Consider the following 15,123-nt stretch of genomic DNA (forward strand, 5'->3'; position numbering starts at 1 on the left):
TATTATCATTGAAGCCTATATCTTTCCATCTTAATAAGAAATACAGCATGCAAGACTTTGTGAAAGCCTTGCTTTAAAAAACAAACAAATAAACTGGAACACTGTTCCTCAGACATTCTCCTGACCTATCATATTGGTAAGCCTTTTAAAAATAGAATTGAGGTTGGTCTGGTATAATTGATGAAACTATACAGGCTTTTAGTGGTCACTGCTTCCATTTCTAATTGATTGTATGCCACCCTTTTTGAGGGAAATTGTTCCACCTTTTTCCATTTTTGTTTTTGTGTCATCAGTGCTAAATACATAGTAGACATACTATGAGAGTTTGTTGATGATATTAGCTTCTAGAATTTAGAAGCTCTATAGTTTATGATCTATGGTTTGCAAACTATATTTCCTCTCTCTCTCTCTTTTAAAAACACTGGGATAGTATATTTTCTTCAGTCTTTTGACAACTTTCCCATTTGGCAAGACTTTTTTTGTTTACCAACAATGGGTCACTGGTCACATCAGTACTTGAGGATGCAGTCCGGGCCCATTAATTTGGGCAGATAAATGTTGCCATATCATTTCCTCATTTAGCCTGATTTCAGCTCCCCTCTCACCAGTTTGTTCTGTTTTTCCAAGTCCAAAGGTTATTCTCTTTGGTGAAGAGAGCTAACAAAATAAGATAGTTTACTCTCTTCCCCACTATCCATTATGGTTATTCTGTCAATCACAAGCAGTTGTTCTCTTTCTCTGAGCATCCTCTTGCCTCCATGTGGCTTTAAAAAACTCCACCACAGCTTTTTATTGTTTCTAGCATTCATCCCCCAACCTCAGCACATTCTGGACTTTAGCACTTGCAAAGGAATTCCAAAAGGACTGGGTTACTTTTATATTTATTCTCAGTTACTTTCTCTTCCTTCAATCTTTGGGTGCCTTTTCAGTGTCTGATTTTGTCAGAGACTTCCCTGTGTATCCACATATGTCTCTTTAGGCAGCTCCACCTTTTCCTTCTTGGTGAGATTTATTCTTGTATCTTCTGAATTTCATTCTCAAGAGTTTCCTACTCTACTCGGGATGATTTCCCCTGCAAAATATTGGTTTACTGGATCAATCAATCAACAAGCATTTTTGAAGTACCTGTCAGAAGCTAGGCACTATACTAAGTGCTGGGGATACAGAGATAGAATCAGAATAGTCCCTCAAGGAACTTACATTCTTGTGTGAGAGACAATATATCTACAGTAAATAGATACAAGACATAGAATACAATCAAATGGAAGGTAATGTTTGGGGAAAGGCACTAGCAGTTAGGAAGACCAGAAAAGAATCCTGGCAGGAGGGGGCTATTTGAGCTGAATCTTGAAAGAAGCCCAGGAATCCAGGAAGATTGTAGATTAGACATAATCTCAGTGAAGATCTATTCCATCCCCTTTATCGTACTGATCAGCACAGAGAGGTCAAATAATTTGTCCTAGGCCATGTAGGTAGTTGGCCCACCATAGTTTCTTTTGGATCCAAATCCAACACTCTTTCTATTGCTCTACCTGGAAGTGGGGAGGGAGAGAATTAAAGGTATGGGAGGCAGCCAGTCTGAAAGCATACACATATGAGATGGAATGTTGTGTGTGAGGAATGGCAAGTAAACCAGTATGGCTAGGCCATGGAGGGCAAGAAGAGCAGTGATACAGAAGATTGGAAAGTTAAGGAGGTAGACTTACTGCATATGCCATTGAAACCTCACTCTTTGCTATTGCCCAGATCCAGCACTCTATCTCCTTCCTCCACACATTTGCACAGACTATTTCCCATGTTTGTAATGCACTCCCTCCTCATCACTGCTCTTAGGAGTCCTGCCTTCCTTCAAAGTTTATCTTAACTGTTGTCTCCTAAGGCAAGGTTTTCCAATTTTTTTTTTGTTCTCCATGCCATCTGATTTGTAGCACAGCCTTTCTGAATCTTCTGTTTAGTCTGAAAGGAGATAAATTCTAGAATTCTATATGCCATGCATATGGGCATAAAAAATAAAATGAGGTTAATTTCCATAGAGCAATATAGTTGTTTACCCTATAAATCCCCTGTATCCATTTATGTGCTTACCAGACTCTCTGGGAGTATATAGGCAGCCCAGGTGGGCAGTCTTTGATCTATGGGAAGACTCTTTTTTGTTATGAGTGCTTACTCCCCTATCTCCTTTTCAAGTGATTATGCATATTCTTTTCTCTTTAGATGTTATAACCTCCTAGTAGAATATAAGCTCCTTGAGGGCAGGTGCTGTTTTGTGGTTTATCTTTTAATGAATGCTTGTTGGATTAGATGGTTAAATTAGCCAAAAGAGAGGGGGAGTTGGAAAGCAAATTATTAAGATAATTATCTTAGATTAAAATAATTTATCTAGTTATAGGTAAAGGTTGTATGATTTACAATTATTTCACCAAAAGAAGTGTTTTTTTGGGGGGTGGGGTGGGGGAGGGTGTGTGAGGTCCAGTAGCAATGGATCATGAATTACCCATGCAATGGTAATTATGTGTTTGTTTACTGCCTTGGAAATTTTCCCTTTTCTCAGTTGTTTCAGGCAGGTTTAAGGACGAGGACCTATATAACTTCTAAATGGAGTCTTAGTTTCTCCAGATATATTAAGTCATGGAATTTCCTTAGCCTTTTCTATCAGTGGTAAGGAACAATGTAAACAAGTCTGTGGGCTGTGCATCTGATATGGCAACTACGTAGGCCTAGAACATTTAGGTGTAAGTCATCTTAACTAGAAAAACCAGGTACTTTGATTGACACAAAATTTGCTTGATCCTTTGAAACAGCCTTAAATTTTGGTCCTCATATACATAAAAAACAAAATTCAAACAGAAGGGTTTATACCAGTATTAGTTGGAGCAGCTGAATTTACACTTTTTCATAAGACGTACAAAAATAAATTGAAGAGGGGACAGATGCCTCGATTGGATGCTACTTAGCATGGAGAAATCTCTAATTGCACTCTGAGACAGGAAACACCCAAGTTTCTTAGGTTGAGTATGAAATTCCATCAATCAATGTCCTTGTCACATGTGCATTGAAATAGTCTTAATGGAGTCACTACCAAGGGCCCCTGTGCATAAAGAGGGTACCACATCACACAGTTTCAAGGTTAATATATTTGACTTAACATTGTGTCTGACATTCCATATTTTTACTTTATTAATAAAATATTTCCCTATTTTCTTATTGTATTCCACCAGTATGGTGATATATTTGTCCCAAACAGCATGCAGATAAAAGGGGATTCCTTCTTAAACTACATCCTCTTAATAATAAATAATTTATTCTACTATAGACAACAGTAGGGCATTTCTGGTTAAAACAGCAAGCTTTTTTCTTTTTACCAAAATGAAAACAAAACATTAATCTCTTTATAAATATTTTAAATACATATTTCATACCAAGGATATAAAAATAGCCTTTTTTTGATAAATAAAGGAGTTTCATTTACATGACAAATAGCGTGCAACAGCTAACCACTGGCCCCCAACTCTATCTGGCTGATTGTCTGGATGGCATGCAGGGATAATTGTCTCTTTGCCTTCGAATAACAGAAAAAAAATAGATCAGCAGGAGCCAGGAGCCCCCGGAGCCCGACAGCGCTATGGATATTGTTCAGGAATGACAAACAGGCACTCAGGAAAAACCTTTGCTTCAAGCCACAAAAGGCTCCCACAACAAAAAGTGAGCCACAAAATTCTTTTGTCCTGGACTTCCAGCTGCTGTGACCCCTTGGGGTGTTTGGACTATTGCCAAATAGTCTGTGGAGCAGCCCAATAGGTTAAGACCAACAGAGAAAATGCTTTCCACATGCTTCTAGAATCTAGAAATTGTTTTCTATGGTATTTATGAAGTTCCGCCTTTTCCTACCCACTCATTCTTTCATATTAGGCACCCCACATTGCTTCATCTCTGTCATCGGCAGAGAAAAGGCAAAGCAAAGCAGTCATGCAGCAATGAGGTTGAAATGGGGAGTCGCATCATATATGCTAAAGGTCCCCTTTGCGGTCCAGTCATTATACATTGATGGCCTTGTTATCTTTCACATCTGTTGTGCTTGTTACGATTTCCAGCGGGAAATCTTCTGAGGGCTTTATGGGAAGGGATGGCATGCCATCACGGTCCCAAGAGCCAGGCAAGTTTTCCAGGCTGAGAGAACTGACTGCCCCTTGACTGAAACTACCTTCCTCAGATCTGCTGGGGAGCACGAGGTGCAAGGATGTCTCCGAGGAAGAACATGCTGAAGATGAGAGAGTTGCTGAAATAGACTGGAGTGGGGTCAATGTGGTATCTGAATGGGGAGAAGTGCACCTTATAAATTGCAAAGGACCCTCTCGGATGACCTGATAATGGGATGGGGAATAGTCAAGGCCTGAACAATGATAAAGGTCACTGTCCAAAAGATTTTGCTCATTGGCTCCAGTTCTGTGGGGGCTGCTTCCAACAGAGGCACGCTCCATTTCCCAAATGCCAGACATGCTGTTACCATGACAAAGGTGTGCTTTGGTGCAGGCAGTTTTGCCTGCTTGCTTGTGCATACAAGGTTGGTGAGCTGTCCAAGTCATTCTATTCTGTAAGTTCTCAATAGAAGGACACATAGATGCACCGTGAACAGAGCAAAACCCTGTAGGCTTTGGGGCCATTAATACATTTTCCAGAAGATTCATTATGTTCTTCATATCTTTGCTTAATTGTGAGACTTCTTGAGTTAAGGTCATTACCTGCAGTAATGAAACAAAGGAAGAGAGGATAGTTAGCTATGTGGCATTGAAATGGAGTTTCTGTAGCCAAGTCAATTCAAGTGGACCCATGGAAGTTATCTTCTACCTATTCTATATTTCTCTTGGATGAACCAACACTGTAAATTTCTTGAGGGCAGGGACTGTTTCTGCTCTTCCTTGGTACTCCCACAGCTCAGCACAGTGTTGGACACATAGTATGTGTTTAATTAATGCTTGCTGAATGATTGGAGGGTTGTTAATTCTGGTGTCCCTCTAAGCAAGAAATTAGGGAGCTGGGCTCTATTTCTAATCCCAGTCCTGCAGTGGTTCTGGTATTCTTTGGACCAAATGTGACCCTTGGGTCCATGCCACAGTACCATTCAACTGCACACATAAACACTGATGTATCTCGAGAGCTCTCTGAACCAGAGATGTCAGGGATTTAAGCAAAGTCATCAGTATCATCTGGGATCATGATAGGTACTTTAGACATCTCCCTAGTTGAGGTGAGCTGTTCCAGAACCAGCCTAACCTAGTGATGATAGGGGCTGGGGTGGAGGAGAGCCACCATAGACCAGACTTATGGGTATTTGTTTGACATCTTACTGGACCTGATTATAGTTCCATACTCCTGTGACAAAGATGCTATACTTTACTCTTATTTCAGAATTGAATCTGCTTATCTAGAGCAAACATATCTTCTTCTATGTACCCTGTGGCAAGAAGTCCCATTTCCACATTTCTTGAGACCTACCCAAGACATGCATACATTGAAACTGATTAAACAAAGGATGGGCACTGGCTATGTAACCTCATCTTGTTTTCAATTTCAGTTTTACAAGAATTTTGGCAAATATTTAAACTACAAAATACTAGTTTACAAAAACCAATCTGCATCATGTAAGGAGCTAGTCAGTCAGTTCATAAGGAGCTACTATGACCATTGTATCCTCTGCACTGGAATCTTTCATTCCATTTTGCAGGCCTCACTTCAATGATTTCTTTGAAGCTCAGATTGTTAATCATATTGGTAACTCTTCAGAGAAAAGCCAGAGACATCCTGCCCAATTAAGAAGATATAGGCTAAGATTATCTTTCTATTTAAGATTTTTATTTTTCTTTAAATAAAAAGATCATATGATCATAGATTTAAATTACAAAGGACCTTAGAGGTCATTTTGTCCAACCTCCCCCCTTTTACAAATAAAAAAAAGAACCTGAGGCTTTGGCTTGGTATCCAGATGAATCCAGATATAAATTGGTTCATGAAATGTAACAGGGCCCATATGGGAATGTAGAAGACAAGGGTCTTTCATGAGCTAACTTTAACTTTTTAAAAAATGAACTAGGTATACAGAATTCCAAATTTGTGGCATTGATAAAACAGGTTGTGCATTCATTATATGAATGTCAAAATTTAAATTCAAAAAATTTTCAAGTTTGGAGCAACCTCTGATATAGTGGAAAGAACATTGGATTTGAGGACCTCTGACACCAACTCCAGCATGCTTTCTGCTGTATTATATTGTGGAAGCTTGGGCAAGTCACTTAACCATTCTGAGCTAAATAAGGGGGTGGCAGGTGGTGTGATAGGGTGGAAAGGGTGTTTTCTTTGGAGTTATAGGACTTGTGTTCAAATCTTACCTCCATTACTTAATATCTATTTGACCCTGGACAAGTCATTTAATCTCCCCTAGTCCTAATTTCTCCATCCATAAAATGTGGAAGTTGGAGTAGATGGCCATTAAGGTCCTTACCAGGACCTTATCCAATGAGATACTGAAAAATGTGATATTATAGACTAGTTCTATTGCACAGTCATTTTTGAAGGGGGTTAAATGGTAAAAGGAGTCAAGGAGAGAGGAAGAGGGAAGGATATATCAGAGTGAGAGAGAACAAAAGAAAGATAAAAGAAGAAAGAAGAGGAGGAGAGGAGAAGAAGGAGGAGGAGGAGGAGAAGAAGAAGAAAAAGAAGAAGAAAGATAAAGAGAAAAGAAGAAAAGGAGGAGGAGGAAGAGTAGGAGAAGAAATGGGGGAAGGAAGAGAAAGGAAAGGGAGAGAAAGTTAGAGGAGCTGTATTATAGAGTTAAAGGAAAACTGTAGTGGTGGTTTAATGGGTAAGGGAGAGCTGTAAAATGGAGAACAAAGCAAAAAGCCTTGCTATGTGATGATAGTCACAAGCAGGCATGTTTTGCTGGTGTCCATACTACTTCACATGCTCATATTATCCTGCCCTATTTCCCAAACTTTCAATTAAGTTTGCTGGAGGATTTTCCTTATTGCTTCCCCCCTTCCATAGGATATTTCTCTCATATTACCATGGAATTCAATTGTAAAATGGAATTTGTTATAGTGTATCTATTCCATATAATGAAACGAACCTGCATTATATTGACATGAGGACTGGGGAGCGCATGCACTTTGGGTGTTCTTTGACCCACTTGGAAGTTGTGTGGACATGCCTTCCACCTTCTCCATGTGGTAGGATACCAATAGAAAGAAAATTGAATCTTTGCAAAGGCAGGCAAATTTTGTGGCATGTACTGAGATCACCAAAGGACAGCAGCATGTGTAAATGGCAGACTAAAACACTTATTAAATACCCAGTGGGTAAATAGAACCTTCTGCAAACAAAGTCAAAGTCTGTCTACTGTAACACTCAGTGGAATATCTTGATAATGTCCTTTTCTCAAAGGCTTATGAAAAAAAAAAACTACAATAGGGGAAAGGCTAGAATCCAGAGAATTTTTTGACACTGACAGACTTTAGTATAGCTATATTCTTCCAACCAATTGGTTTAGCAAGAACACAATTTAACTTTTCTTGGGTATTTATTTTAAAATGTTAACTTGCACTTTAGTGAGGTTAGATATATGATCCAATAGTTCATTTGGAGACATTATGGAATAAACTACAAGGAGGTAGAGTTACAGTCAGGGAAATTGGAGTTCAAATCCTGTCCGTGACACATATTGCCTATGTGACTTTGGGCATTACTGAACCTCTCAGAACTCTCCAAGACAGTAAGTTGCAGGGGAATTGCTGATCTGTATTGGTAGAGCAAGCCTCTTTTGTGAGGAACTCTCTATACCAATGAAACCAGAGGACCGGGGGGAAAATGACCTAATAGAAAACATGATCATGTATATAGGGCTGAATAGTAGTTATGACTAGCCTAAGATCACATAGCATGTATCTGAGGTGGAATCTGAGCCCCACTATACCTGATACCAAGTTCAGCACTCTATGCACTGCATACGCCAAGACTCCTTCCACCAATTAGATGATTTGGCAGATGGCCTTGTATAGTTGCTGTGGCCAATCAATTCACCGCATCTGGCCAACCTTATCATGAGCTCCTAAGGTCATCCTGCATGGTTCTCAGGTAATAGAAAAAAAAACCCATTTTGTTATCAGTTCATTTTCAGAACCTTACCAGACTGGTAGGTCCTGCTGGAGCTTGCACTATGCTGTATAGGACTAGTGCGTCAATAAGCATTTATTAAGCTCTTACTATGTACCCCAGATAACGTGTTAAACACTGGGAATAAAAAAATGGAAAAAACCCCTTTGTTCTTGACTTCAGGGAGCTCACATTTTAACGGGCCAGACAACATTCAACCAATGTACATACAAGACATACAAAGAGAGAAGGCAGTAGTGGTGGGGTAGGAGGAACACTGAGAAAGGCCAATTATAGAAGGCAGGATTTGAGCTTAATATGGAATGAATTCAGGGAAACCTCCAAGTCAAGATAATAAGAAGTTTTTGAGGGGAATGAAAAGTATATAACAATTATAGTGCCATCAAACAACTATTTTGGGTCTTGGCATTTTAAAGACACAAAAAAGAATACTTTCATTTGAGAGGAAACTAGTTAGTTAATGTGAGCAACATGAAGTAATGTACCCAGTGAACAGGGATGTTTCCTCTACCATCAGTGGTTGTGAATGAGATTCTTAGATGGTAGATTACTGTCATTGTGCATGTGGGAAGACACCCCTGACATTCACCTGAGTGATGTGAGGGGAAGTAACCTGTCTAAGGCAGGGCATGACTTCCCATTCCCTTCACCAAGACAAAAACCATCTGTCAGAAGAAAAGAAAAGACTGCTCCAGAGGTTGATACTTTTCCCCACATGAAGGAGACAACTTACTAGTTATCTGCTTAAATAGCATACCTGTTACCAGGAACTGAAGGCTCATTACTATGCCAGTGGTGAAACTCTCTGAAAAATGGGCATGTCAGAGCAGGATTTAGCTTGGATCCTCCACTGTACTCTGGGGTTTCCTGTTTGGAGCTGTGAACACAGGGTACTTGAAGACAGGAATGACTTTGATATTCTTCACCAAATTCTTGCTCCACAGGGAACGCAATATTTGGGGCCTTCCCATGTGTGGGAAGAAGGCAAGTGCTCACTAAAGAGAATTATTCTGGAGCTTTGTGTACCTGAGGATCTAGCCACCAGATTTAGATATGATTTTCTTCAAACTTTAGGTAGGCTGATGAGAGGCTGCCTGGGATAGTGGATGGGAGTTGGCCTTGGAGTCATGAAGACCCAATTCAGATTCCTCCTATGTGACCTCTGGAAAGAAACTTGACACCTTTGTGCCATCAGAAAATTTTGTAAGTTGCAGAAAAACTGTGGATCTTTTAGCACTTTCCACACAGGGAGTTCTGGGAAAGCTATGGGTTTTGGAGCAAGAGGACTTAGGTTTCAATCCCAGTTTTGATCCTTCCTGCCTGTTTGACTTTGGGTAAGGCATTTGACTTCCTAGGCCTCAGTTTCCTTATCTACAAAATAAAGATATTGACCTGGATGGCCCCTGAGGTCTCTTATGTCTTTACATTTGTATTTATCTCATATCCATCTTTGAACTCAGTGGATTGTAGATGGAGAATTCAGTTGAGTTCTCAGTTGAGCATTTTCAGAAAACTTAAATGCAAATGCATTGTAGAAGGCTCTATCTTAATTATATGGTTAAATATTCTTCTTAGCTTAGGAACCATCTGGTTTGGAATAACTTTCATTTATTGTTATCCATAGTATTGAAATAATAGCTCTGCATCAGTGGTTCTCAAAATGTGGTCCAGGGATCTCTGCACAGGCCCAAGACTCTTTGAGGGCATCCACAAGGTCAAAACTATTTTTATAATAATACTAACATGTTTTGATTACTAATGCTTATTAATATGGAATTTGCTACCATACTAATATGGTACTAGAAATAAAACTTAGTATTTTTATGAAAATAGTTTAATGCTTTGATTCCTAATACCATATTAGATATAAAAACATTTTAGTATTATTATGAATATATATTGATATACATACCAATATGTATAACCCATATAAACAAAAGCTCAGGAGTTCTTGGTAATTTTTAAGAGTGCAAAGGAGTCTTGAGATCAAAAAGATTTAGAACTCTTGGTCTAGACCAGAAGTGGCTTGATATTCTAGAAATGATAGTAATAGTAATGATGTGATGATGAGCAAAGTTAAATAACCTAACCTAAATCTTCAGAAGTTATTTTGTTTGCAACTCACATTTAAAGAGTTTCTGACCTTGAAAAAAAAATTTGGCTTTGGTTTTATTGTAGCTCGTAACTTCAGTACAAACCTTTAGGGGAAAACCTACCTGGCTGAAGAATATGATATTGTTGATAACAGGCACTCTTTGTTCTGAGTTAATCCAGGATGGGTAGGTGTTACAGCTTTAAAACTTAATGCGTAAATTTGTTTCTACCCAACCCATGAGTATTCCCTGAGTTGCCAAGAGAAAGGTGTAATTTCCCTGGTTAAGAATCCATCTCTCTCATTGTGCTTCCTTCCTAATTACAGACATCAGTCTCATCTGACCCAAGAGCTCTCCTAGTCTTCATTCTTCCCATTGCTTTATCTTTTGCCCTGATATGATCTTGATTTCCTTTGGTATTTCTGCTTCCCTGGGAAATTGTTTTTCCTACTTGCTCACCTCCATCTCTCGTAACTCCATTATGAGAACCAAGTGACAAATTCACCTCGATTAGTTGATTTTATGAGCTAGGAGTTTGGCCCTCAGTTGTATGTAGGACCTTCCAAAGATGTCTGATTGAAAAGTTCAGTGGGAGGACAACAATATTACCTCGCAAATTTGTTTTTTGGTTGAGATGGCATCACCTGATTAACTTAAAAATATCAAGGAAAATATCTCATAAATAGGAGCTATATTCAAGTAATTTTTCTACCATCCTTACTCTCTCTACAAGGAAGGGGGAAGGCAACAACCACTATTAAGTACCTACTATGTGCCTGGTAGTGTGCTAAATGCTTTACAACAGCCCTGTGAGGTAAGTGTTATTATTATGGTCATTTTACACTTGGGGAAACTGAGACAGACAAAGATTAAATTACCTTTGGGACATACAGCTAAGATGCGTCTGAGCTGGCTTTGAACTCATGTTCTTCCCTTTAGGCCCAGTGCTCTATCCATGGTACCAACTAGATAAGATTGGCCTTTGTAGCTTTTCTTGTAATGGAAGAAGCAATGGCATCATAGCTAGGCTCAGCCTCTGGCAATCACATAAATCCTGCTAATTTTGAGACATAAAACTCATCGGAAAGTACACATGAAATTTGCTAGGTTTTGTTGATTCTGTCTCCAAACACATCATGAGGTATCTACCCTAGCTACTCATATTCCAGTTTGGGTACTTGTCACTTCTTGTCTTGATTTTTGTGATAGCCTCCAAGTTGGCCCCCAATTATTTGTCCACAGAGCTGCCAAAATGATATTTCTAAAATGTAGATCTGACTGTGGCCCTTCCTTACTCAAAAATCTTCAGGGGTCCCATTCATCTTGAGGATCGAATGCAAAATCTTCAGCCTGGTATTTGAAATTCCCAACAAAAAGGTTTCCACCAAATTTTTTAGTCATTTAATTTTACTCCTGTGCTTGAACTCGTTAATCCAACAAAAATGAGTGGCTGACTGCCATAAATGACATTACGTCTCCTCTATCCACGCATTTTACACAGGTAGGCCTCCCCAAGTCTAGAATGTTCTCTCCCCTTATCTTTGCCTCTAAGAATCCCTGCCTTCCTTAAAGCAAAGTGCAGAAGTTATCTTTTCATTAGTTCTTTCCCATTGTCCCTTGTTAGAAATGCTCTCTCCTTCATGAGCTTGCTTTGTGTAATTGATTTATATTTGTTTGTGCACGTGTTCAATTTCCCAAAAAGAATGTAACCTCCCTGAGGCCAGAGACTGCTCTGTTTTTGTCATTTTATTCCAACTGTCTGGTGTACTATTTTACCTACAGTAGATGCTTAGTGAATGTTTATTAAATTGAATTGTATGTGCTAAAAGACCAAACTATTTGGGGGGGGGTGTCTTTCTAGCTACTCATTTGATGATCTCTTTTTTCATAGCAGACATTATCCAAGGCCCATAAGAAGCAGCTAAGAGGTATAGTGAGTAGATGTACTAGACCTAAGTTCAAATCTAGTCCCAGACATTTACTCGCTATGGACCCTGGGCAAATCAGCCATTTAGCTTCCATTTCTTTATCTGTAAAATGGGAAAAGTAATAATGCCTATATCACTGTGTTATTGTAAAGATAAAATGAGATAGCATTTATGAAGTACTTTGCAAACAATAAAGTGCTATATAATATTTATTATTAGCAGGAGCTAAACTAATAAGAAGGCTCCTTCCCCTTGACTTTAACAAATGTGTTGTACTTATGTGACTTGACATTGGAAGGGTGGAAGAGTTAAATTTCATACTCTTTCATACTCTATGACATCTGTTTGAGATCTTGTTGTTAGATGTTTTTCAGCCATGTCTGACTCTTTGTGGTCCCTTTCGGGGTTTTCTTGGCAAAGACACTGGAGTGGTTTGCCGCTTCCTTCACCAGCTCATTTTACAGATGGGGAAACTAAAGCAAATAGAATTAAGTGACATGCTCAGGGTCACACAGCTAGTAAATCTGAGGCCAGATTTGAACTTTGGAAGAGGAGTCTTCCTGAATCCTGGTCTAGCAAGCTATCCACCATGTTATCTAGGTACTCTATTTGAGATCTAGAAGTGGATATTACGGTTAGGTCTTGATTAGTTTGATTTATGGAAGGATGTAGACAGGGATCACACAGGATGGGAAGACATGGGATAGTTTGCTTGTGATCTGAACCAATGACATCATGGAAACATGTAAGGCCCTGTTGCTGTGTGCATTTTTTTTATTTCTTTCTACTAAGATTGTCTCCCTCCTGGTCTTGTCATGCCACATGGGGAGAAGAAAGTTGTGATTTTCATCCAGGAAACAGATGGGGAAGCATCTGTTGACATAATCATCATAGTTCAAAAAGTTCTTGACCCGTTGCACAGTTTTTGCCAAACATTGTCTGCGTTTCCTTGCTGGAGACAATTTGCTTCAATTCAGTGGTTCTAATTACAGGGACTGGCATCTCCCCTTCTGCCATGGACACTCACGCATTTCACAGGCTTTGATTCAGGTAATTAAGTGGTCTTTCATTCCAGCTTTTGTGGTGGTATGAAGTTAGCAAGGAATTCAGAAAAGTTCATTCAAGCTCAATAAGCTGGCCAAGCCACAAAGACTATAGAAATAATTCCATCTTTATGTCTCTTGATTCACGAAGCACTCAGTAAACAAATGCACATCCTTTATCCACTAGCTAAAGTAATAATCATCCTTCTGCACTTGTGTAAATTTCTTTTGAATGAAGATCTCAAACATTTCTTTTAAAAGTCAGTCTATGGGCAGCTGGAGATGCCAGAATCCAGGAAGTTGAAGTGGGAGGCCTGGGGTCACACAAGAATAAAACACAGGCCTCTCTATGTTTCCACGTGTAGTTAATGCCTTGGAACCATGGGGTTTTATTGCTGGAAGAGAGCTTGAGATCACCAAGTCAGCTCTCCAACTTTACAGATGAAGAAACAAACCCAAAGAAACACAGTGATTGGAGAGTCAATAGAGTATAGGTTAAAAAGTCCTGAACTTGAAATCAGAAGATTCCTGAAGCTGAAGGCAAGTTCTCAAACCTACTAACTGTGTGGTCACATGCAGTTACTATCCTTCTCTAAGCCTCAGTTTCCTCATCTGTGGAATGGGAATAGTAATACTTGCTTTGCTTACCTTCTGGGGCTGTTGTGAAGAAAAGTTATCAAGCAGGTCAACTAGAGATTATTAAGCACTCTCTATGTGCCGGCACTATGATAATTACTGGGGATAAAAAAAGGGAAAAAGCAGCCCCTTGCCTTCAAGAAGCCCAAAATCTGAAGAGGGAGACAATAGGCAAACTATGTAAAACCAAATGCTTATGGGTTATATAGCAATTCAATCTCAAAGGGAAGGCATTAGCATTGGGGGCAGGGCATAGAGGAAAGGTCTCTTGCAGAAGCTGAGTCTTGAAGGAAGCCAGTGAAGCCCGACGCTGGAGATGAGACAAGAAAGCATTCCATCCGTGGAGAACAAACAGCCAGTGAAATGCATAGCAGAGAGATGGATTGCATTGTGCAAGGAAGAGCATGGAGGCCATTATTACTGGATTCTATAGTATATGGAGGGGAGTACAGTGTAAGAAGAATGGAAAGGTGGAGAGGGCCCAGGCTATAAATGGCTTTAACAGCAAAAAAAAGATTTTATATTTGATCTTAGAGGTAGTAGGGAGTCGCTGGAATTTATTGAGTGAGTATGTGTGTATGGAAGAGAGAGAGAGAGAGAGAGAGAGAGAGAGAGAGAGAGAGAGAGAGAGAGAGAGAGAGAGAGAGAGAGAGAGACACAGAGAGACAGAGAGAGAGAGAGAGAGAGAGAGAGAGAGAGAGAGAGAGAGAGAGAAGAGAGGAGGAGGGAAAGAGAGAGGAAGGGAGGGAGGAAGAGGGAGGAAGAGGGAGAGGAAGAGGGAGAGGGAGAGGGAGAGGGAGAGGGAGAGGGAGAGGGAGAGGGAGAGGGAGAGGGAGAGGGAGAGGGAGAGGGAGAGGGAGAGGGAGAGATCACTTCTTAATTTCCCCATTGCTGTCAAGGGCACTACCACTCTCCCAGTCACCCAGGCTTGTAACCTAGGTGCCATTCTTGACTCCTCCCTCACTCTTATCCCTTACATCCAATGTGTTGCCGAGGTCTTTTAGTTCTCCATTCACAACATTTCTCCTATACAACACCTTCTCTCCTCTGCCATTGCCACTCACCTCATACTTGGACTACTGCAATAGACTTTGAGTTTCATCTCCCTGCCTCAAGTCTTTTCCACTCTAGTCTACCCTCTCCTCAACTGTCAAAGAGACTTTCTTAAAGTGCATGTTTGACCATGTTACCTCATATAAACCCCAGTGACTTCCATTTACCTGTATCAATATCAAGTTCTCTGATTAGCTTTGAAAACCC

The 15,123-nt window shown here is 39.8% G+C and overlaps 1 protein-coding gene across 1 annotated transcript in view; it reads right to left on the minus strand.

Annotated features, from left to right (window-relative positions):
- Positions 1-4,034: 4,034 nt before the first annotated feature.
- KCNH8 (potassium voltage-gated channel subfamily H member 8) overlaps positions 4,035-15,123 on the minus strand; it is a 388,604-nt gene continuing 377,515 nt past the window's right edge. The window contains exon 16 of the mRNA XM_020987205.2: positions 4,035-4,739. Coding sequence (XP_020842864.1) covers positions 4,035-4,739 — 705 coding nt within the window. The remainder of the gene's footprint in view (positions 4,740-15,123) is intronic.

The sequence above is a fragment of the Phascolarctos cinereus genome, unplaced genomic scaffold, assembly GCF_003287225.1.
Source record: "Phascolarctos cinereus isolate Bilbo 61053 unplaced genomic scaffold, phaCin_HiC Scaffold_1;HRSCAF=81, whole genome shotgun sequence".
Classification (NCBI taxonomy): Eukaryota; Metazoa; Chordata; class Mammalia; order Diprotodontia; family Phascolarctidae; genus Phascolarctos; species Phascolarctos cinereus.